Here is a 25,976-nt window from a genome sequence, read left to right as displayed (position 1 = left end):
TTCATAATAATTTAATTCTTTTTTCACGTGTACATTCATCTCCAGCACATTTGAAAGTCGTTTCTCGAATCATAAGTGACAAATCAGAAACCCTGTACCCTCGAATTTTGAATTTTTATTAAAATTTCGGTAATCACCAAACGTTTCTAATTCCCTTATTTTCGTATTTTTCACATTGATACTTACATATTCTGCATTCGTAAGGATTCTTCTATTTCGCGTTTCGTTTTTTGCAGGCAAATAATCTCAATTTTCGAAATATGGAGTATTTTTATTTTCTTCGCTTTTGCTTGCGTTACACGCGATATGGCGGAGAAATCTTGACTAGCGTAGTCCATGATCAGTGGTTATGCAGTGTTGCGACCTTCTTCATAGCAAAATATCTAGGTACTAGTATGGAGAATACGTAAGTATGAATGTGGAAAATACGAAAATAAGGGAATTAGAGACGTTTGGTGGTTACTGAAATTTTAATGATATGGATAACAACATAGGCCTTTAGCCTAAAAATAAGCTTCAGTCTGCTGACGTCAGAACGCAAGGTAGCAAGAGTGTTGTGCGATAAGTGATTGAAATAAAACAAAGCAACTGATTGTGAAACAGGTACACGTCTCGTACTCTCACTTAATGGCGCGTGGATAGGTTAGTAGGGCCACGCAAAGGTTTCAATAGTGAAAAAGATAGCCCCACGAACCATTGGCACGTGGATAGGTTAGTAGGGCCACGGAAAGGTTTCAATAGTGAAAAAGATAGCCCCACGAACCATTGGCACGTGGATAGGTTAGTAGGGCCACGCAAAGGTTTCAATAGTGAAAAATTGGTTTCGAAAAAATATTCGTAGCCCCACACCATTCTCGGATAGCCCCACGAACCATTGGCGCTAGCCCCACAAACCACTGGCGTGTGGTTAGGTTAGTAGGGCCACGCAAAGGTTTCAATAGTGAAAAAGATAGCCCCACGAACCATTGGCGCTAGCCCCACGAACCATTGGCGCTAGCCCCACAAACCATTTGCGCTAGCCCCACGAACCATTGGCGCTTGGATAGGTTAGTAGGGCCACGCAAAGGTTTCAATAGTTAAAAATTGGTTTCGAAAAAAATATTCGTAGCCCCACACACCATTCTCGGATAGCCCCACGAACCATTGGCGCTAGCCCCACGAACGATTCACGGATAGCCCCACGAACCATTCACGGATAGCCCCACGAACCATTCACGGATAGCCCCACGAACCATTCACGGATAGCCCCATGAACCATTCATAAATAGCCCCACAAACCATTCACGGATAGCCCCACGAACCATTCATGGATAGCCCCACGAACCATTCACGGATAGCCCATGAACCATTCACAGATAGCCCCACGAACCATTCACGGATAGCCCCACGAACCATACATAAATAGCCCACGAACCATTCATAAATAGCCTTAGAGATACTGGGCAAAAGGGAGGGTTATAGCCCCCATCAACCTCACATTGAGGACGCCACTGATCCTGTGCACGTCATGTTGTCGCAAGTTCGTAATCAGAAATGATGAACAGTAACTCACGTTTATTTACGTTCTAGAACTGTTACACAGTTACAAAACCGTGTATTTGGAAACACTGACCGGTTGTTACATCATGAAACGCTCGCAAGTATTTGGTTCACGTAGTAGACGGACATCAAGGGAACAGCTTTCGTGCATTGGAGTGACATTAATGTCGAAAATTACATGATTTACCGGCAAAAAAATTTCAACGAGGTGAAAACAAACTTCCAAGACCTTCCTAAAGTATAAATAAACCCATTTCGGTAAGTACTTTCTCCTGTAAAATTGAAGAAATACGTTTTGGGGATACGAAAATTTTACCGATTTTTTTTTTCTTTCATTATGAAAGTTACGTGATCCTATTAGTGAATAAAAAAAAATTGGAGCGCGGAAAGAAGTATTTACGACTGTACAGCCGTTTAAAGTTGCGATTTTGTCGTTTCCAATTGTTGAGTCAAATTTTCCCACCGGTTCCCGGCTCCGTCCCTGGGGTTATTGACTTGCCGCCCCCTAAAGCTACCACGGCCCCGCCTTTATCTATAGAGTCCCTTTTAAAGGCATGTTAGAAATTAGCCGAAGTCACCTGCCCACAACACTATTTCTCACTGTTTTCCGCATTGACACTTGAAGATACAAAAAATGAAGGCTAAAATTAAACCAAAGAAGGTAACTTACCTCTTTTTATCAAGGCCAGGTATTAAATTGTGGGTCGAAGTTCAATTTGAAGTCCAAAAATGAAATAACTCCTACGTTGAAAGTACTTGTTGTCCTTTTCCACAGAATACCAACCTCCACTCTCCTCCCATCATAAAAATTAGAAGTCGCAAATTATCCCATCGCACAAGTCATTTAGGAAAAACAATCCTCCCCTTTATGGCATGCAGTTGCCAAAAAAATATTATTTACAATTTCTGAATTAGCATAAATGACATCGAATGTCTGAAATGACCAATCCGCGAATATATCACACAAATAACATATCGCAATCGCAAACGTTCCTGTTGCACAAGTCAATCATAAGAAGAGAAAGAAGAAAATCAGTCGTGTGCCTGTGATATAAATCGATGATCGGAAATCTTCGGACTTGCGCCTGAGACATGAATGCATCATTCGCTGTCATAAAATTCTGAAAAACCTTTTTAACATTATGCAAGGAATTTTAATTTCATAAAAAACGTAAGTTTCGTAGCACGTAGATCTAAAAATTACTTTCCGCGCTATTTAGAAACATCGTTTATTATGAAGAACTAATTTTTGTAATGAGAATATTTGAAATGTGTGAAAAATCGAGGGTTGACTTCAGGTTAGGTTTGGTTCTATTAGGATAAATACACTGGAAATTTATTATTTATACTAAGCGAACTAAATCTAGCAAGCCTAACCTAACAATTTAGACATTTAGCCGAAAAATAAAAATATTCTCCGGTGACGTCAGAACATAGTTTGTCAAGTGTTGTGCGATAAAAGACACGCCATTCACAAATCTGAAAAAGTGTTTTTGTCACTGTTTTTTGTCTAATCTAATCTTCGCCGCGTGCAAGAAGAACTCCATTTTAACAATGCAATGCCAACAAAGTGGGAAAAATTACTGTACATAATGGAGACACTAAAGAAGGCAGGTTTAGAAATTCAAACTGATGAAGAGGAAGGACTGAAAAGATATTCGAAGAAAAATATTAACTGTGTCACTAATTGTAAGTAATATTAGCATGTATTCCAGAATAGAGTAATAATTTACAGGAGAAAGTACTTTTGTAATGGACTTTCTGTAGACTTGTGATAGGTCGTAGAAGTGCTCTCTCTCATCGGTCAAGTTATTTCACCGTTAATTCATGTTTGTATGTGAGTGCTAATAAAACCTAACAGGCCTAGCCTAACCTCGTAGGCATTCCTCATCCCCGTGATGGTTCGTGGGGCTAACGTCAATTGTTTTTGGGGCTACCAGTGGATGGTTTTTGGGGCTAACGTCAATGGTTAGTGGGGCTACCCGTGGATGGTTTTTGGGGCTAACGTCAACCATCCACAGGTAGCCTCACAAACCATTGACTTTAGCCCCAAAAAACATTGACGTTAGCCTCAAAAATTCATGATAGCCCCACGACCCATCATGGGGATGTGGTATGCCTACGAGGTTAGGTTAGTTTCCATTAGCATTCATTTTCACCAAAAAATACCTACGGAAGGGGAAAACAAGGAAGTTTAATTACTCGATATCTCGAAAATGCAAATTATTTTCGTTAAAAAAAGCTAAATCCCTTGTTAAACAATATTTCACAATGCAGAATAAGTACGTGTGAATATCAACAATTACAGAATAAACGGGTTAGAGACGTTTCCCGGCTTTGAAAATTTTACCAATAATGGTTTTAGAGAGAATGAAAAACGAAGGCCTTATGATTGATGATAATCGAAAATATGCAAAGGGATGTTAACTAATGGGTAAATATGCGGTATCGCCCGGATGGATTTCTTCAAATTTACAAGAGAAAGTGCTCACTGAAATGAGTTTCTTTAGCATTCTGGACGTTCTTGAAGGTATTGTCTTTCACGGAAACTAAAAACTTCGTTGTTTAATTCTGCCGAACAAGAATTAATCACTTTTTACGTAAGAAATTGGCATTGCCTGCCACATTATGCCGCTGTTTCCATTGTGTGCGTGCAGATGGCGAGAGCATTGAAAGTCACGCGATCTCTGCAGTGTTTCCAAACATGCCTTCTTTTTACGAAAATGTCTATTTTTAAGTATGTTCACCGCGCTTTCTTTTTTCAATGAATTTAGGGGTGAAATGAGTGCTAATGGAACCTAACCTAACAGGCCTAACCTAACCTTGTGTGAATGGTTTGTGGGGCTATCCGTGGATGGTTTTTGGGGCTAACGTCAATGGTTTGTGGGGCTACCCACGGATGGATTTTGGGGCTAACGTCACTGGTTTGTGGGGCTACCCGTGGATGGTTTTTGTGTCTAACGTGCATGGTTTGTGGAGGTAAACATGAAGAAGAAAAAAAATCTGAATAGTACGTAATTTTCCGTCATGAAGGTTTGAAACACTACTTGCGCACTGAAAATCGACAAAACACAAGGTGGCGCGTCATGACGCGCGATGATCCATTACGAGTGCACGCCATATTGTCTATTACAGAAGCGGAACAAGTAAGACAAATAATCAATCGTAATATGAAAAGTTGACAGTATTTTATGGAAAAAGGCATAACTTCACCTTAAAGAATGTTCCGGAAGGCAAAATAGGTAAGTACCAGTGGTAAAATTAAGGAAATAAATGAGTGAAATGTCTCCGGCCGTTATCACATATTTACCAACTAATGATTAAAGGTTACAGATTGTAAAGTGTTGGTTTGGAGCTGCAGGAAGCATTAATTCTGGCAAAATTTGACATAAGAATAGTGAATCAAAGCAGCTGTAAATTTGACTATTGAATTGTGTTTAGTGTTTTTATAAATTGAGGAAAATATAGAACCTCTGTGGCATTCTTAGCAAATCGGTAACGGTTCCAAATGTTCAATGATTTATCGAGTATTGTCGGAATATTACAAAGACAATTAGAATAGTGGAAAAGATTGTGAGAGTAATTTCGAAGCTTGGAGAAACTTATTAGCACTCTTAAAAGCTTTACTAATTATTAGTTACCGGAGAAATTTTAAATTTAAAGATTTAAAATATAGCTTCAGAAGATGTTCTTGGTTTCTAGTTGACTCGGAGACTGGTTTTCATGGATCTTTTATGCGATATAGATATTTTTATGCTAGATACGTGACCAGTTGTTTAAACCATACAGAGTGTTATTTAAATGCTAAGAGCTCTAAACCTAACACACTGAAGTATGTGTTAATGGACATAATTAAAAATCAAACCATGTAAAAAATACCTGTGCACTATGATAAATTTGGATTTAAGCAATCGGAATTAGGTGCCACAAACCTGTGTAATGTACTCACCAATGCATTTTTGGAAGTAGAATGCTACTTGGTTTTATTTTCTAGTACCAATAATTGTTTTTCTTGTTTTCCTAGTTGGAATGAATCGTGAAGATGACATTTGATGAGTACATTTTCAATTTTTATTAAAAAACACATTTTTTCCCTTTTACCATGACGGAGGAATAACTTGAATACACCCATTACATGACCTGTCCTCATTTTTACATCCAACCTTCATAACTGCTTCTTCAGTATTATAAATTGCGTAGCTACATCTAAATCAGTTGATTTCATTCTTAATAATTTATCAGGAAAATAATTTAACAATCTCAATTTTGAACATCAGACTTCAGCTTTCAATCCTTGTCTAAGGGTTTCTTCCTATTCTCCATGCAGAGTTACATTTTGAGTTAGAATTATCTCTAAGAGACACCTGGAAGGGCAGTTGATAGATAATGCTTAGCATTAAGAGGCCATAGTGCAGGATCAAAAATTGGGGAAACTCATCACACACCACCTAACCGTTTTATATTCCGTATTCGATATTTGAACTGCAGGATCCAAGAAAGTAAATGGAGAAATACCATGAAGCATATACAATGGCTCTATAGCTGCTCTTTTTCCAGTTTTTCTGGCATTAACCATGGATAAATTGATGTGTTGCTTAGGAGAGACCGGAGTGAGTTGAGCATATTTTTATGCTTAAATTTCTGCAATTCTTAAAAAATTACTATCTGCTACTGATGAAATGCTACAAGCAATACCTGTAGTTTCCTTGACTACTGAATTTTTATTACACCATGGTGCTAAAAGTTGTAAAGTTATTGCTTCTTTTTTCGAAGCGTGTCAGTATTGTCAATTCACCCCTTATATGTGTGGGGTCAGTTGACAGACAATATGTGTAATTCTACCCCATACATGGTTTGGAATATTTTATTTGAAACAATGTACAGCCTTAAAAATTACGGATTACAAAAATTTTTCAAATGAACAGTATAACATGAAACATAAATGTTCCAAACTTTTAAGAAAAAAGTTTAGAAAAGTTTTGACTGAATTTTTTATCCAGAGTTTATTTTTATTGTTATATCACAAATACAAATGCAATATACTGTCCTATAACCCTAATCTAATATATATTATTACAAATAATGTGCCTATGCTAGATGCTTTTGATGAAACAATTAATTGAAGATCTATTTTCTCAATAGGCCTACATTATTGTCAACTAGCCCCTTCCTTCCTATTCTCTACTCACCCCGATCGCCATATTGGACTTTCTGGTCACATTTCTGCTAAACATTGCAGTTTAACAAAGTATCTGAATATCGGTACAATATACCATAGTCTTCTGGATAGCCTTACCATAATCTATGTGCTTAAGCATATGAGAAAGAATATGGACTTGAGAAAATATACTTCGCAAGTAAGAATTGATGTTATTTCTCATGCACTAGAAACTTCGTGAACAAGACGCTCAACTTCTTAGTTGTGAGTTGGTACTAGAGATGACACATATTCACAGTAACCTGCAATGTTGCCAACTCTCATCTAGTAGGAATAAGAAACACTTTGTCAACTCAACCCTTATGGGCAACTCCTCCTGGTTTCCCCTACTTATATTGTTTTCTGTGCACAATTACATTCATGTATTTTTGTAAGTTGTGTTGCCATGCTCTTCAATAGGCATTTTCCTCTTAAAATCAAGAGCAATTGCATTCTGTTGGAAATAGTAGGTACACAGAAACCCTGCTAAGGTTGTAAATGTGGAAGATATTAAAAGCCCTCTTATGACCAGATCTTCAAGAGTAGGGGGAAAGAGTGGTCAACAGACCTTGACTTTTAGTGGAAAGTGAAATTTGTACATTATCCCTCCCGATAATAAAACTTAAGAAAAGAAGAAGAAAATCAAAACTTTTCAACAAAGAAAAAAATGTATCTGTTGACTCTGAAGTGGCACATTTCTACAACTCTGCAAGATTTCATTGAAAATATGCCGATTCATTTCATGTCTAGAAAAGTTATAGTACCATTAAATTACTTTTCAAAATGGGCCTTTTCCCTAATAAATGTCAATAAACTAATACAAGTAATAATATGAGTATGCTTTCAATCAAATTATTACTGAGAACAAAATATTCAAAGATGTCTGCAGGATTTTTTGTAGGGAAGGGGGGAGGGGTAGACAAGACATGTTCCTCCACGATGGTGTCATCCTATGAAAGAAACACTCCCTCAATGTGAAGTTATGACTTTCCTGCAATATCCGTATAGCAATATAACAAATGACCATAACTGAAATAAAATTAAATGTGTGGAATACATTATTTTAGGTTGACGTTTATTTTCCAGTGATTTCCCCTGTTGCCTCACCTTTCACGCATCCATGAAAACATTATTTAAATAATTTTTTTTATATATTTTGAAGCTAGATCTTAGATTCATATTTTCAGAAAGAATTAAAGAGATATCTATTTTATTTCTGGGTAAGTTGATCATGTATCCAAGTTCATCTTAAAATTACTTATGATGTTGCACCTTTCCCTTTCAATGATAATTCATATTTTAGTAAACCTCGTTTTCAGTGCAAGTAATGAGATAATAATCTTTCATCAATTTATTGGTACACTAAAATATGAATGTGATACGCTGTCATATATTTTTGTGAAATCCTTATTGCTTGGTTAACATTGTTGTAAAGTTTCAAAAAGATTGAGTAATTCATAAGGGAGATATAATTATTTTTTTAAGACAATGCAGTTCAAACTTGGAGGCTCTAGGAATGGAAGAATGAGGAATCATTGAAAGTTTCATTGGCTACAAAAATGAAGCTAGACAAGTTAGAGACAAAATAATATTGTTCCGTGTCACCATCATGGAAGGACTAAATGTGCCAAGTTTAATGTACAGGGTGTATCAGAAGTCCCTCACCACCCCTTGTACAATTCGCAGTGATATATTTTTATGGAATTTGATATGTAGCATCCCCAGGTATCGTTCCGCATTTAAATTTCCTTGAATGAAAAAATGACCGATTATCCGTGTTCCCCATATGCCTGTCCACACCATAATTTTGCCTGTACGGGTCATTTTGGAGGGATCTGTCCATACGGGTTTGTCATGGGACCAATAGTGCATGTTTTGCCTATTCACCTCCCCATTTACGTAGAAGTTCTCTTCGTTGGAATGGAGTATCTGCATAGCGACATTTGGATTTAGCCGTAATTGTCCGATAGCCCACTCGCAAAACTGCGCATGGCAATCTGGTTTGTCCTCAGAGAGGTGTTGCTGCATTTGCACCTTATACGGAAGCCACTTGTGCCTCTGTAGGTCCCTGTATACTGAACTGTGACTCATACACATTGCATTGCTATATGACGTGTGCTTTGCTGTGGTGACATCGAGAAGGAGGCCAGCACTGCCGTAGCTGTTGCTTCATCTGTGACTGTCTGAGGTCGTCTACTATGCAGTCTATCCAAGTCCATGCCAGTCTCCTCGAATTTGGTGTATAACTGTACCACTGCAACATGTGACACAGTGTGACATTCTGGATGACGCAGGTTGAAATTGGCAGCCACTGCACGGGCACTTCTCCCACCTCACAGTGGGATGCGTTCCTCAGTTGTTAATGGCATGGTTCAGCACCTGCAACATACAGGTAAACATCACTTTCAGTTGCCAATAACTTTTCACCAAATGAAGTTACATTAAATCTGATTTCAGATTTTACATCCTGCCGAAATTCTAGCCTATGGTCATGTATCACATGACCCACCTATCATTTTAAATAAAAAAGTTGAATTCAAGATGGCCGTCCCAGTGGCATACTCCAAAAGGTGTCCTCCTAGGCCTCTTTTGTATCGCCCATATCAAATTCCATGAAAACACATCACTGCGAATTTTACAAGGGGTGGTAGGGACTTCTGATACACCCTGTACATTAAACTTGGCACATTTAGTCCTTCCATGATGGTGACACGGAACAATATTATTTTGTCTCTAACTTGTCTAGCTTCATTTTTGTAGCCAATGAAACTTTCAGTGATTCCTCGTTCTTCCATTCCCAGAGCCTCCAAGTTTGTATTTGTCTTCTATTTGAGCACCATCTGATGTTTGTGTGTAAAATGTATTTTCAGATTGCAAGTGCCTCACCCTCATCAACACAAGATGGAGTTTCATGATCACTCTTTGCCCAACCTCCTGAAGGTAGAACCTGACCTCATGAGTCGTTCAATCAAGCGTGAACCAAATGAAGAGTCAACTGAAAACACTTGGCAGCCAGCATCATCATCGTCAGTTATTAAATCTGAACCAAAGTTGGAACAAATGAAAGTCGAAGAGCAAGGGGATGTTTCCTTTCACATATACTTGAACCCTGGTGCTGGGATGAATGAACTTTTACAGGAGGATAGTAAATATTTGGATACGAGTGATGATGTTGCACAGTTTGGTGCTGTTGCATGCAAAAGTGATGAGAGTGACAATGTTAATGTAGAGCCTGAAGATGTGAAGAGTGAACTCACAATTGAAGATGAATTTCCATCGCCAGGGACAGAAAGGTGAGTGCATGAAGCGTTTTCACATTTATAAAACTGAGTTCCATATTATTTTGATCATACTTCTTCAAAATGTCCTCTACTTGAATATTTAGTCATTATCAGAATTGCTTCTTGTGTATGGGCATAGGTATCGATTGAACACTTAAATTAAATTAAATAGATTCTACATACGCGGTGGCTCAGTCGGTAATGCGTCTGAGTACCATGCTCAAGGTCCCGGGTTCGATCCCCGGCCGGTTCAAATCCGGGAACTTTTCTAACATTGGAAGCGGCCCCGGCGTCCACCCAGCGTCGAATAACATGGGTACCTGGGGGAAACCCTGGGGGGTAAAGGCGGTCAGGGGCATGGTGCTGATCACATCACCCCCACTCACGACCGGATCAAGAAAGTGTGGGGCATTACCCCCACACCCCCTATACACCTTCATGGCGTGGTGCTAAGCACAGGGGAACACTTTACTTTTTTTTACTTTATACTAAATGTTTGTGCAATAATAAACAAAAAACTAAAACAAAGGAGTGAGAAGCAAACAAAGAAGACACAAGAAGAACAATGCAAAATTGAGAACAAAGGCTCGTCTACACACTCAAAAGAAAAGGATTGAAAACAAATACACAAATTAATTGAAATAATTGTGCTTGGTGTGATATAGTTAAGACTAATAGAAATTAATATTATGTAAAAATATATAAATGTTCTTAATATACGAGAAAAAACAATATATTGTCAAGAGTTGGCAACATGTAAGGGGGAAAGTAAACAAGCAAAATGAAAATGGAAATACTTGTTTTTCGGAATTTGGTTCAGAAATGAGAGCTGTTATTCATGAGTGCTGGAACACAGATATTGCTCAGATATTGCTCATTTAACAATATAGTTTTTAGTTTGTCTTTGAAGTTGTTGTTATTAGTGAGGGACATCATGGAAGAAGGAAGTTCATTCCACGCTTGCAGCTGAATATGTAAATGATGATTCGAAAAGAACTAGTGTCTTGCTTTGGAAGCTCAAGTTTTGATTTTCCCCTTGCTTTGTAATCATGTATTTCCCTTGTGAATTCAATTTCTTGCATAGGTTTTTAGGTGTTTTGGTCTGAATAAAACAACACAGATGTAATTTTACGGCATCTGGCCATTTTCAACATTTTGTTTGCGTTTAAGCTTGGGAGGATATGATCATATTTTTTTATATGGTACACAAAACGAAAACATGAATTTTGGTTTTCTTTCGAGCGGATAGATTTGGTCCGTAAATTACGTCTCAGTAGTTCAGTATTGGAAATATCAGTTATTGTATTAGTCTCATTTTAATCTCTGTGTTTAGGCATTCTTTAGAGTTGTACAGCGATATTTGCACAGCATAAGATTTTTAAAATGTATTCTTGGACATGAATATCCCACTTAACGTGTTCAATCAAAATGACGCCTAGATTTTCACCTCTGTTGAATAAGGGATTATAGATGTGTCTAGTTTGATGCTTATCTCGTTTGGATTTATCAGACAGAGAGACTATTTCAGGAACCAATAACAGAGAAAGTTGATTTTGTGGGTTTATTTTTTTTCCGTTACTTTTACAGCAAGTTTTTATGCTGGATAAATCATCATTGAGCAAAGCTAAGGCTGCATCCGTCGATTTTAGGGGAAATGGAATTTGTAGTTGAGTATCATCTGCATAAAAATGACCTTTACTGTGATTGATTACGGTAGGTATGTCGGCTGTAAAAATGGTATAGAGGAGAGGGGCTAGAATGGATCTGTGTGGGACACCAGTTTCCAATGACAAGGTACGAGCGAGTGGATGAACGGCAACTTTCATGTATACTCCCTGTTGTCTGTTGTTCAGATAAGATCTAAGCCATCAAAGAGTGGGATGTGAAAAATTGAAGTATTTTAATTTGCGTAAGAACATGTGGTGATGAACACTGTCAAAGGCTTTAGTGAGATCCAGTAATACTAACGCTACTACCATTCTCTTGTCTATTGATTGTAATAAATCGTCAGTGAATTTAAGTAATGCCGTTGCTGTGCTATGTGAAGGACTGAAACCAGATCGACATTTCGGAAGCAGATCTAGGTCATTAACGTGTTCGCTTGTATACAATTTTTTCAGTGATTTTGGAAAATATATGTAAGCCCCGCGACAGGTTAAGTTTGCAGCAACATTTCACACATATAGACTCAAACGCGCGCGCAGAATATAGTTCCGCTGCAATACTGCTGATTTTCTTGCTGCTTGTGACATGATCAGCTCTACGGTTGAGGCAAAATTGGCACGGGAGACGCTAAGAGCTGTTCTCGCGTGGATTAATACATAAAACTTGCTGCAAACTTAACCTGTCGCGAGGCTTAAGAGACTTATTGGTCGAAGCTCATTCAGGGACTTCATTACTTTTTTTCTTTTGTATCGGAACAACAAGTGCTGTTTTCCAGCTGGCTGAATATTTTCCAGTCCGGAATGAGAAATTTACATCGTGCGTCAGAGGACATAAGATGTGCGGTAATAATAGTTTAATCATTTTATGGATATTCCATCATTACCATAGGCATTGGATGATATTTCGTTTATCACTTTCATTGTTTCGGTTTCGTTTATTTCTTGCAGGTGGAAAGTTTGAGCGCTTTCATTAAAAGTGTTACCATCAAAGAACTCTCGAGTTTTGTTAACGGCATCTTCTTGGGAAGTAAGTCATGGCAACCCAGTAATATTTTAATTATATGCAAAGGTGGACGGAAAATTGAGACTCCAGGAGGAAGCCTGACAGGAGTACCTTATCTGCTGGTCAATAGATGGCTTGTTGTGTTGTACATTACTGGACGAGCACGGGGCGCTGGGAAAACAGTTGTGAGTTAATCGTGGAGTAAGATGGAAATGACCAGATTGGAACAGCGATCGTACATCAAAGTGTCCGTCCTCCGCGGGAGAAATGGGAGTGATTTCCATCAAGAATTGGTAGAAGCGTTAGGGAATATCGCTCTGCCATATCGAACTGTCGAGATGGGTAGCAGCGTTTCAGAGAGGACGCCAATCAACCAGCGACATGGAACGGTCAGGCCGGCCTGCGAGTGTGCGCACCGATGTGTCACGTGCCGTGCTGGAACAGTTGTTGGAGAACGAGAAACGATGGACGCCCTCACGGAGGTTCAAAAGTGGACATGATATGCAATTTGTTCCCATCACCTACAGCGCTATGAGAATGAAGGGAACCACTTTCTTTCCAAGATCATCGCCATGGATGAATTCTGGGCCAGGGCGTATGAACCAGAGTTGAAATCGCAGTCCCCTGAGTGGAGACATCCAGGATCACCGTTTAGGCAGACGTTTCGGCAGAAACTCTCGCCCACACGATTGATGGTGATTGTGGCATATGACACAAGGGGAGTACATGTTTGTCACTTCATTCCTCATGGCACCAGAGTCACATAAGTGTATTACAAAGACTTCCTGCAGCGACATCTACAACGTGCCGTTATGGAGAAGCATCGAGATTTACTGCACAATGCAATCATACTCCACAATAATCCAAGGCCACATAAGGCACCGATGGAGATGGGAAGAGTTGGAGCATCCAGCGTATTCACCGGATTTGTCGCCGTGTGATTTCGACCTCATCCCCAAGGTGAAAGAAGCACTGCATGGTACACGATATGCGACCCGCATGGACATTGAAAATGTTGTGCGAAGATATATCACCCGCTTCAGGCATGGTGCAGAGGATGGTGCTGCTGATGGTATTCGACGTCTTCCACATTGATGGCAGCATGCTGTGGACAATGCGGGAGATTATTTCGAAGGTTTTCATAATCAGACAAGCTTTTGTAACATGACATGTGCACATGTGTACACGTATATCAGAGGGTCAGACAGGTTTTTCTAACTTGTACATTAATACATGTGTATCTCACAAGGTTGCTTGGGTTTCCTTTCATGATTCCTACCAACAAAATATCCATAATGGATACTCTTTCAGTTGTATGTAACAAATTTTTAATACATCTCTCTCGAGTTTTGTTAACGGCATCTTCTCAAAGATCTGTTTTGCTGCATACACTAGTGAATGTGGTTTTTCATTGATGCAATGCAAATCTTTAAACCAAGTTCATTTAGAGTGGATTAAAATTGATCTCGTTCATCTGAACTTCGAAATAATCGGCATTCGTGCACACTGCCATTAGACAAAAATTGAAAGCTGAAGTCTTATAAACAAATAGGGGGTTAGATATCAATAAAGATAGTCTGAAAAAAAAATGAATGCAACAAATTCAAGACATGGGGATGTTATGTTTAGGGCCTGAGCTTGGCCAACGGAGAAGGACAATGAAGTTCCTTATTCATTGGTCTTCGATAACAAGCCAGTGTAAGCAATGATTATTACAAATGGAAATGAATCAGAACAATTTAACATGTTAGGAGAAAATCTTTAATGGGCGTCATATACTTACGTCGTCTCACAACCCTTCTCCACTCGCTTTGTCGACAAGTGAGAATGACTTGCTAATAGTACACTGGGTCAACATGCTTGAACAACGTAGGCCGCTGATAGCCAGTGTTGCACACAGAACACTAGTTTATACTTTACGTAAGTATTGTCTTTATCGATGCACCTTGTCTCTTCATGTTTTAAAAAACTAACTACCAAGTACTGTACAGAAAGCAAACTTTGGAGCACAAACTAGATCATGCGAGGAGAAAAATCAGCTGGTTGTTCCATGTTGAGCATATGACCCTTACTCCAAAATAATTTAGGAAAAAAGCAATCGTTTTGTTTGCAAATATATGAATTAAAATCAAATTACTTCCAGATTTTTCCTTCAAAAGTCACACATGTCACTATATAATCTCCCTAATATATATAAGCTGTTCCTCTGTTTACACTCAGATTTTGACCAAATCTTAAATACATTCTTTTAGAAAGAATTTTTAATAATTTTCATCACTAACTTGAATAGTGTGTGAAATTCACTTGCACGTGATCACATGTTTCAGATGTTTCACTCTGGCCGAACACCTGCCTGGTTCACTTTACATACTACATAAATTATTTATTGCATGTGTTAGCAATAAGTTCGTTCTTACACAAAACTCAGGAAAGCACTTATGGAACGGCAAGTTGCCATTATGCCTTTGAATTATACTCGTGCAAATTTTGGAATGCACCCATTAAATGCACAAGCTCATGCAGCTACTAGACGTAACATTTCATCAAGACTGTGTATTCCTTTAAATCCCACTGCGTGCCTTTTTCTGTTTTAAAAAAATAGAGTTTGGCATTAAATGTCTCAATCAAATCGTTTAGCTAGTCATGTAAGGAAAGCATGTTTTGGAAAAAATGCGTAAATTTCGGAAAATTTATTCCAACCACAAAGGTTGCCTTCTTTCATTGCTGCCCCTTATTATTTTAGTGTTGGGTAAATTTTGGTGAATTGAATTTACATATTCCTACTATGAGACAGGATTGATATTTTTTGTGTCAATTAGGAGACAGGTGCATGTACCCAATTTCCAAATTTCCAAAGTTGTTTTAAATGATTTTCCAAAATGTGGGGATATGAGTGACATGTCATCAGATACTAGTATTTTGTCCTGATTACCTTGGAAATTGCATCCTTAAGTCACATCCCTCAGCCCAATTTAAATAAATTTAAGATCTTCCCTTGAAAATAAATATATATACATGTTTTTATAAACACTGAAGTAACTGTATTCTCATTCAACTACATAATAATATCATGTGTGTGTGTATTACATGCAAATTACAAATTCATTGTAGTCAGGGATAGCGTAGTATCGCTTCAGAAGAACAAATTTGGTACAAATATAAGATTTATGATTTCACACATAAGTGTGTGTTCAACACTTACGTACATGTTGCCCGCGTCTGTAGACAAAATTTAGTCTTGCTTGTGATGTCAGCTAATGACTTATTGCCTAAAAATTGCACATCTTCACTTAACATTCATAATCACCAAACCCAACACCCATCAAATGCTGCTCCCCATACAGCACACAAATATCTAGAAGACATCTATTGTATATCTTCTGGATATTCATGATAAATTCTTGATATCCAGGAATGTCCAGTAGGCATCCATTGAATATCCTCTGAACATCCAAATGTCCACCCAGTGGATATTCAGAAAGGACATGTTTTGGATATCAATGTGACTTGGTTCCCATGATTAGGACATTATCTGGATATTTTATTTCATTGTGTGCAAGGATATATTCAGGACTAAAATTGGAACTAATCTGGACATTACCCTGATATTTTCACATGTACTTTGGATATGTATAGACTAGATTTATGCATATCAAATGCCTCGTCTACACAGACAATAATAAAATGCAACCCCCCCCCCTCTCTCATAGACACACATGCAGGCTTGGATGCACACATATTATATTTTTCTCTATCAAGAGCAAGCACACTGCAACTACCCCTCAGTACAGCCTTGCGTGATGTGTTAGACAAAGTCTTGTAATTCCAAGAACATTCTCCTGGCCTCATGCACACGCATAACTCGGTTGGTCAAACAATAGTCACTACAGTGCAATTGATTCGTGCCATGTTTGCGAGTTATAAATTGATAGTGGATCACAATTCGCGATTAAAATTATCCGACTTGCCATCTGCTGGGACTTTACGGAACTATTCTATGTAGGATACTATATTGTGTTGAAGTAGTTCAAAACATGGGATATGTCTAAAGAGTAATGTCTACTGTTCAGTTTTTTTTTTTTTTTTTGCTCTAAATCGTTTTGTGGGCCAAGACAGTTGAAATGTTTATATCTGTGGAATGAACAAAATGAAATTTGGAAATAAATCAGGGAAAACAGAATTCACTGACTGAAGATTGGCATGGGGGACAACATTGAAATGTGGAAAGGAAATTATGAAGAATAGACGAGGCTGTTTACTTTATTTTTGGAAAGATGAATCTATTACCATGAAAGTAAAGTATAAAGTTTTAAATTATTCTTTATGAATAAAACATTTTTTTTCGAAAGCAAAGTATTATCACAGACCTTGTTTGTGGTATTATGTATGAAATTTGGAACAAGTGCAAGTCGATTAAGTGCGAAGATGAAAATAGTTTTTAGAATTAATTAATATCCGTAATCATGAATATAACCAGAATAAGAAATTTGACATGCTAATGTGGCTGTTTCATTCAGTAAGTCCTTTTTCATTGAAGGTAGACTCTACGAAATTGTGAATTCTATTATTATTATCCTGTGTTATTATTAAACCAGACTGCCTCTTTGATGGAAGAACCGCAACCGTATGTTTACATTTTTTTCCTGCCCAAGCTTTACAAACAGAGGTGAATTGCTTTATTTTTAAACATTTCTGAGAGCCCCTGTTACAACCTATGCAGATGAAACAGCACTGCTTTGAAGACTGCATTCTCCGTGTTATTTTTCTCTATCATAATTAAATGCTTCTTTCTCAGCACAGTTTCACCTTCGTTATGGTTCCTGGAATTCACATTGCATTCGCAATACTGAAAAATATTGCATAATTTAAACGTTTCTTCCATACCAGCCATGACGACACGCTGCTGTTATGTATTACTACTGAATGTAATCAGAGATTTATCCAAATGGAGCGGTCATATTGTAAGCGACACTAGCGCTCAGGTAGTAACTTTAATCGCAAATATTTGAGTCCTAACATAACTAAAATATAAAACAATATTTCAGGTGGAATGTATAGCAACACCTTAAATACTGAAACCACCACCACTACCCGACACGATGATTAAGTGAATTTTGCGAGATAATCATAATTTATAATGCGTTTTTGCTCAAAATATATTTTAAAATGTTAGTTGGCGTGAAGGCTTCAAATGCGCATTTTTTTTAAAATATAAATCTTATGCATTGCTATCGCTAGTATGCACCTCTCTCTGTTCCCATTTCTTATGAAATCATTGTACACAGCAGGTGCATTATTATTGTATACAGAAAAGACTGGATCTCTTATCGACTTCATTTAAATGATCCTCATCGAACATCGTTGCACTCAATATATCTGTTTAAATGTGCAACATAAAATAATACTGGGAAAATTATGTTCATATCAAGCCGAGTTGAATTGTGTTCTCTCTAAGTCCACTTTATGCACAGGTAGGCTAATTGGGACTGGACTAAAGAATAATTAATATCTGGAACCATATTTGAGGTACACACGCCAAACTTCTGGAATTTGATGAAATGCGTTATATCAACAGTTTTTTTGCAATTTCATTGAATTTGTAATTATGCATTTCAAATTTTTTGCACGTTTCCCTAAAATGTAAAATTTTAAAGTATCTAGTAAAAATATGCATTTGATTTTTTCTACAGAGGTGCAAGGATAACCAAACTTCAAATACAAAATCTCTAGATTATCTGTACAGTCGATTATGAACTGTATGGTGTTAAGTTCTCCATTCATGAAAATTGGAAGAAAAACTACACTTTTCGGTGATTTTTCATTATAGTAAGAAATCAAAGTTAAGATTAATTTTCAGATAATGTTTATTAAAAAGTAGGTACTTGAGGCTTTCCAATGAGGTATTTTTGACTTTTTTTCCTCCCACGGAGTTCAATTTTACAAGCTCAAATTTTTGTCACGGATAGTAGTACACATCAATATGAGCATCAATAGTTGCTCAATAAATGTCCTACCTGTATTCAAGCTACACCCATGTGTAGTTCAGCAATTACTAGTCACATTTCGGATTGCAGCACAAATGCCCTGTCGTAGATCAGGAAGGTCATGAACTCGTGTCTGGTATGCTTGTGACTCTACAAAACCCCAAAGGAAAAACACACCATACCTGCTGTGGAGTCCACATGGCTACTGATGCTATGACTGTTCTATTCAGTTGAGTCCATTTTCACGCAAGCACGTGCACACAGTTCGAGTGCTGACGTTTTGCAAGCGCGGGAGAAAAAGCATTTTGAGATTACCTTTCAAACTACGTAAGGTTTAAGGTGCTCTTGGTTAAATATTACACGTAATTATTTTTTTTCTTTTAAAGTACTTTTAAGCGGGACACTGTATACACACACACTGTTTAGTAATTGAATTGAAATAAAAATTTTCAGGAATTGGACTTGCACAGACCCTTTATATTGTTAATATATTTGTGTGGGTGGGTGGTGAGAGGAGTTAATACATATGGCTGTGGTAGAGAAAGCATCTGCTTATACCCATGAATTTTTGGAAAGTTTGTCGTAAAAACCGGAAATTTTACTTGAATTTTATCAAGATCCTAGAGTGACCACCTAGTTTTAATATCTCCTTCCAAGTTATTACTGGTATATACTGAAGTGTGACTCAAATAATGATCGGGGATCCAGAGTCACAGGGATACATCAAATTATGAAGCGAGAGGTTGACGGTTCATAACAAAAGCAAAAAGGGACCCGCCCCGGTCATGAAGGAAAATATGTGTTATAACAGTGAGAATGCTCTCTCCACACTTATCATACCTGCCAGAAGTTCCTGTAGAGTCCTGTTCTAGATGAAGATGTAAGCTGTGTCCATATCGTGTCAGAGTCCGTACTTCGACTCTTACCAAATTGTCCTCCGTTATCCCGCGCCAAGTGTATCGAAGTAATATCTGAGTAAAACTGTGAGCGAAATGAAAGTGATGTCCTTCTGGACTTCGCCTTTATGCTCATGCCAGACTAGAGGTTATTACTCCTCCAGTCCTCTATCTGCGAAGCTACTTTCGTAACGTCCCTTATAACTTCAGTATTGAAGCAATATGAAATGCAGCGCATTCCTGGGATAACTTGGAGGCAATCGATGAAGGTGACAGGTTAATGAACAGAATAAAGAGAGCATTAAACGAGACTTCTCTAGCTTCACTCATTATACATTATCATTTCCCTCTCTATATGCATCCATTCTCTCGATAGTTGCGATAAGACGAAGGAAAGGTATCTTGACTTAATTCATTTTGCTGCATCAGGAGCATAGGGCTTTAGTGAAATGCCTCCATTTGGTTCTGTGACGTGCCAACTCCTTGACCTCTCTCCATGTTTTTCCTTTCTCGGCTTCTTCTTCTTCTACTGTTCTCTTCCATGTCTTCTTCGGATGTCCTATTTTCCGGGCTCCTTGGGGATTCCAGTCTAAGGCTGCTTTCTCTATTGCTCCAGTTGGTTTCCATAAGGTGTGTCCTAACCAACTCCATTTTTATATTTATCTGAGTTGCAATTGGCTGTTGTTTAGTTTCTCTCCATAATTCTTCATTTTATATTATTTCTGGCCATTTTATATTTAGGATATGCCTGAGACAGCGATTAATAAAGGCTTGTATTCTTTTCGTGTTAACTTGTGTGGTTTTACATGTTTCGCAAGCATATAGTAAAACTGATTTTACATGTGTATTGAAAATCCGTATTTTTGTCTTTCTAGAAACATTGCAGGCTTTCCAAATGGGATACACTTGTATAAATGCCACATTGGCTTTCTTGATTCTATTTTGTATATCTTCATCTGAACCTCCTTCTTTTGTTATGACACTTCCTAAATATGTAAATGACTCTACCTGTTCAACCAGCTCATGGCAAACATTAAATTTTTCTTTCTCTCTTGCATTGACTCTCATTTCTTTAGTCTTGTTCGCATTAATAGTGAGTCCTGCTATCTTTGCTTCCTCCTGTAGTCTTTTTAGTTTCTCCTTCATGTCGCTAAGTCTTTGAGATAATAAGCAGATGTCATCCGCAAGATCTAGATCTTCTATTCTACCTTTGAGTCCCCATTGTATTCCTCTTTTCCTGCAACCCATAGTTTTCTTCATAACTGGATCTAGTATTAGCAGAAATATTGTCGGAGATAGAATGCAGCCCTGTCTCAGTCCATTTGTAACATCTAAGAATGCAGCCCTGTCTCAGTCCATTTGTAACATCTATGTATTCTGTAAGCTGTCCTTCATGTAGGATTTTGCACCTGAAACCTTCGTACATATATTTCATTAGGTTTAATATCTTCGTTGGAATACCATAGTCTGCTAGTGTCTGCAACATGACTCATCTATTTATTGAGTCAAAAGCCTTTTCAAAATTGATGAATGTAAGATATGAGCTGGCTTGCCATTCATTGTTTTGTTCCAGAAATATTCTTAGAGTATGTATTAAATCGACACAACTACGTCTGCGGACTCCCTTTTTTTTGGCAGCTTTACTATTAACCGTTAGAGTTCCAAGACCATTTTCACATGTAACCCCCTTGGTCCCGAGCCGATTTTGAGCAAAATGCAGAGTTTCAATTAAATGAGTGTAGATCGAAGGCTAATTGCCCTAGAGAGATGAGTGATATACCGTTGTACGCGGAATGAACAAGAGATTCAGACATATGAAATTTATGAAAATTTGGCGTATATGTGGCGGGGAAGGGGGCTAACTCTCAAAATTCCAAAATTTCGGAAAAAAGGGGTCCCTTCCTACCCCCAAGAAAAAAGTACATGACAGTGTCGACATGCACATGTAAATGATCGCTGATATGTAAGGAACATTATTCCATATTTGCATTATTATCATATGACCAATGTAACGTGAGTTGTACCCCAAAAAGGAATGGTCGGCATGCCACTGATTCAAGCTTCAAAATTCAGCGCTGGAAATGACTTTAGCTCAGAGACTATTTGCCCTGGAGATATGAACGATATACCGTTGTACGCAGAATGAATCACACATTCAGACGATATATAATTTATGCATATTCGGCGTATATACGGAGGGAAAAGGGGGAAATCCCCTGATTTTTTTTTAAATGGGGTTTCTCCCCCCCCCCCGTCCCCCCCGATAAAAGGATATGAAAAGTTCAAAATGCACATAGAAATTACGCTGGCATGTAAGAAACAGAAAAATATTTGCATCATTGTCATATGACCAATGTAACGCGAGTTTTACTCCTGAAACGAAAGGCTTGTAGGCCACTGTCTCAAGCTTCGGAATTGACCGAAATGCTGAGTTACATTGAAATGACTATAGCTCAGAAACTAATTGCCCTAGAGATATGAAATATATACCGTTGTATGCAGAATGAATCACATATTCAGATTCCCCCTACCCCCCAAAAAGTATATGAAAATGCAAAATTTATTGCAAATTCGGCATATATATGGAGAGGAAAAGGAGGAAACCCCCAAAATTAATTTTAAAAAATATAGGAAGAAGAGTACAAATAAGAAGGTTTCTTTGTATTTACCTTTGCTGCTCCAGCTCCCAGGCTTAGTCTGGAGCCATGATGCCTTACTTCTAGTGGTACTCCATAAACATGACTCCAAACACAGGGACACCTTGCAGGTAACGCAGCGGCATCTACTTCGCTGTGAAGTTTGTGGCCCGCACAGCACACATCTCTGTTGTTCCCGTGTCATGGTGGGGAAGTGACGGAAGCCACTAACCTCATAACACGTTTTGGTGGATGTAGATGAACTTGATGGTGGACCAAGTTGTGCCGCACCTTGGGGAGCTGAGGTTCGAGTGCCTCGCCCGCCACTTGTCCCCAAAAGACTTATAGCCAACTTCTCACGGAACTCACAGTGCTCACGTTCTGATGAAATATCTTGAAGAGCAGGTAGGCGATGAGGATATATTGGTTGAGTAGGTGGAAGAAGAGCTTGACAGTCCACTTCATGGTCTTTCATTGGACACCGCAGGAATTAGTCATGCAGTCGGCCTTGTCAACGTAATCCATGTGGCTATTGTATTCGCATACAATAGCCGGCTTGAGTACGTTGCCATGGTCATTCAAGAAATTTCCCTCAGCTGGTGACTGATGGATGTTCATCAACAGGTGCACCTCTCTCTTGTCTTTCCAACATATCACAGTCAAGTCATTCTTCACCCGAACACATAGGTCACCTCTCTTCAGCTTCAAGTCAGTCTTTGAAAAGTTGGGTGGGAGGCCTTTTCGTTGGGGGTTGACGGTCCCGCAGTAATAGATACTTCTTGTTGCGAGATCATCAAATAGCTCTGGAGAAGAGAAGTAGTTGTCAATAAATAATTTATGACCAACTCCCTTCACCTTCTCCGTCAATGCTACAACTAAACCATGCATCGCTGATGTCGTGGCAGTCGCTCTGTTCTTGTCCTTGCCCAGATATACGGTCATGTCATAGGTGTATCCCAAAGAATCACAGAGTTTGTAGATCTTGATTCGAAACCTCTTGCGTTTCTTTGGAATATACTGTTTAAAGATGACTTTCCCTTTGTACAAGACCATAGCTTCATCAACTGCTAAATGCTCTGTAGGATAGTAGCAATTAGAGCTAAGCTCATTGATATTGTCCAAGACAAACCTCATCTTCCACAGCCTGTCATAATCGGGATCTTGGGGCGGGGGGAGGGGTTCTTCGTGTTGTCCTCAAAGTGTAGGAATCTGAGCAAGTGATAAAAGCGGTTACGTGAAATCTGTTGTCCGTAAAACTGTGTGTGAAGGTGGGGTTTTCTGGACCAGTAGTCTCGACAACGTAATCTGCGGTCATGTCCCATCAGTATTGTCAAACCAACGAAAGTATTCATTTCGACAATGGTCACGTCACATTCGGGCTTTGTCGTTGGGTGCTTTGTGATATGTTGGTGGTAGTACCTGTTGGTTTCAGTCACCAGATACTGGAAGATTTCTTCAGGGAAAGTCAAGAAAAAAAGTCCAAGGAAGAGGATGCATCATCAATGTGTCGAACCTTCAGTCCAGTCTGTCCTAGGAAAGGTTGGGTGTTGGGAGCAGTTCTACCAGTTTGGGAATGTAGTTGCCAGTCGGATGGCAGCAGAAGGAGGGGAAGGGGAATGTCTTTGTGACCCAGAGGGAATGTCAAGCTCTTCTTCATCCCACTCGGAGTCTGTATCCATATCCTCCAGCTCCTTAAGATTTCATCAGAACGGAGATCACCGTGGGCAGCCATGGTCGACTATAAGCCTTTTGGGGACACAGCAGGCACATACGACACTAGCACACTTTTCATACCACAAGAAAAACACGTAGATGACATAAAAGCTCTTGGAAATCTGTCACTTCACTCAAAAAATATCCTCGCACTTGGGCACAAAACGACACACACCTATGCACAACTTTCATGGACGAAAAGCTAGAACGCAGTGAAAAATGAGTGCCGATTCTTGCAGCTGCTTGAAATTCTATTTTTAGACAATGCAGGGTAACCTGTGTTGCAACTTGTGGAACACTTGTGCTCAAAAACAAAGGTTTCCTTCAGCGCACCTCGAAATTCCATTCTCACAAGGCAGATTCAACAACCAGTCTCCCCCCACCCCCTGTTTGCGCCCGCACGGAAAACTTCCATTTTGACATCGGTACTGATAAACAAGCTTCCTTCGAATGCAGTTACCAGGCGGGAGCGAAAAGCATTGCTTTAGAACAACAAAGCTGTTCTTCCTTTGTTGGCAAAAATTTTCCCTTGAAAAGAGACACAAAAGAGAAGTCCCTTTTCCCACCTTTTCCCCTCCATTTTCATGAAGAAAAGAAAAGTGCAAGAAACATTTCTGTTAAATACGTGTGTTAGGAACAATATATATATTAAAAAATCGAAATTCTAGCCAACAATAGAAAAGTTATAACGTAAAAACTATGACCTTGACACATCATCTCGATCGAGATGCTTGGGACCACAAGGGTTACATTTGGGTATCTCAACCGAGATGCTTGGGACCCAAAAGTTTAAACCTTCTGTCCATTCTAATGGAACTTTTTCTTCATTCCTTATTTTCTCTAACATCGGTTGTAATAGGTCAATGGAAGTTTCCTCATTAGCTTTAATTAGTTCCAGATTGAGGTTATCCATTCCAGGAGCCATGCCATTCTTAATTTGCTTTATTGCTAGTCTAACTTCTGCTCTAGTTGGGGGCCTTATTTAATTTTGGTATCTTTTCTACTTCGTTCTGTTCTTGTTCGATTACAAGTTTCTTCTCTTTTCCCATCTCTATTCAATATGTCTGAAAAATAGTCTCTCCATCTTTCCATTGTTGTTCTTGGGTTAGCAATAGATTACCATTTCTATCTCTCACCAGTTTACTCTTCCTGAATGTTTTTCTGGATAATTTGTTAGTTATATCATATAACTGTTTTAAGTCACCTCTCTTTTCTGCTTCTTCTGCATTTTGTGCTAAGTCCTCTACCCATTTCCTCTTACCTCTCTTCAAACATTTCTTCACCTTTTTATCTATTTTATCTGTTTGGGCTGCTGCTTTCTGTAATCTTGTTCTGCTTTGGTTTATTTTTTGTTTTGCTTGTTTCCTATTTCTTATTATTTTCCAAGTGTCTTGAGACATCGAATCTTTTTGTAGTTGATTTCTAATTCCAAGTACCATCGAGTCTTTTTGTAGTTGATTTCTAATTCCAAGTACCTTCTCCAGTTTCTAAGTAGATTCTCTTCACATTTTCCCAATTTGTTTCAATATCTGGTTCATGCTCTGTTCTTTCTGAGAGAGTTTGGAATCTATTATTTATTTCTAATTTAAATTCCTTTTGTTTATCTTTCTCTGTCAATCTTTGAACATTAATTTTCTTTTTTCTTCCTTCAAACTTCTTGGATGTTGACATTATTTTTAGCTTAAATTTGACTACCTCAAGATGATGGTCACTGGCTACATCTGCTCCTCTTTTATTTCTTACATCCATTAGTGATTTCCTAAACTTCCTGCTTATTGTTATATGGTCTATTTGGTTTTCTGTAATGCTATCTGGTGAAACCCAAGTTACTTTGTGACAGTTTTTATGAGGGAAGATTGTTCCTCCAATGACCTATGAGAAGATGGCGTGGGGGCACAAGAAATAGACTGTAGTTCAATGGGGAATTAATTGTCAGTTTGATTGAAATTTTGGTGGTCGTAGGCTTGGCTGGGGAACTACAGCAACATGACTTAAATATGACGAAGATATGAGAAATAAGATCATTATTGCAGCTATCACAATTAGAGTGAGATTCGTGTAGC

General features: G+C 38.4%; 2 protein-coding genes across 3 annotated transcripts in view; one reads left to right on the top strand and one right to left on the bottom strand.

Moving 5' to 3' along the window:
* Window positions 1-2,292, bottom strand: part of LOC145981361 (uncharacterized) — a 29,831-nt gene extending 27,539 nt beyond the window's left edge. For both annotated transcript variants that reach the window (XM_083114594.1, XM_083114596.1), the window contains exon 1: window positions 2,210-2,292. The gene's annotated coding sequence lies outside the window, so the exon portion shown is untranslated. The remainder of the gene's footprint in view (window positions 1-2,209) is intronic.
* A 332-nt stretch (window positions 2,293-2,624) lies between these two features.
* LOC145981385 (uncharacterized) overlaps window positions 2,625-25,976 on the top strand; it is a 446,659-nt gene continuing 423,307 nt past the window's right edge. Inside the window, exons 1-2 of the mRNA XM_083114623.1 lie at window positions 2,625-2,710; window positions 9,607-10,029. Of these exons, the coding sequence (XP_082970749.1) occupies window positions 9,638-10,029 (392 nt within the window). The 5' untranslated portion in view covers window positions 2,625-2,710; window positions 9,607-9,637. The remainder of the gene's footprint in view (window positions 2,711-9,606; window positions 10,030-25,976) is intronic.

The sequence above is a fragment of the Lepisma saccharinum genome, chromosome 29, assembly GCF_977018435.1.
Source record: "Lepisma saccharinum chromosome 29, izLepSacc3.1, whole genome shotgun sequence".
Taxonomy (NCBI): domain Eukaryota; kingdom Metazoa; phylum Arthropoda; class Insecta; order Zygentoma; family Lepismatidae; genus Lepisma; species Lepisma saccharinum.
This window is presented reverse-complemented; position numbering and strand designations above follow the sequence as displayed.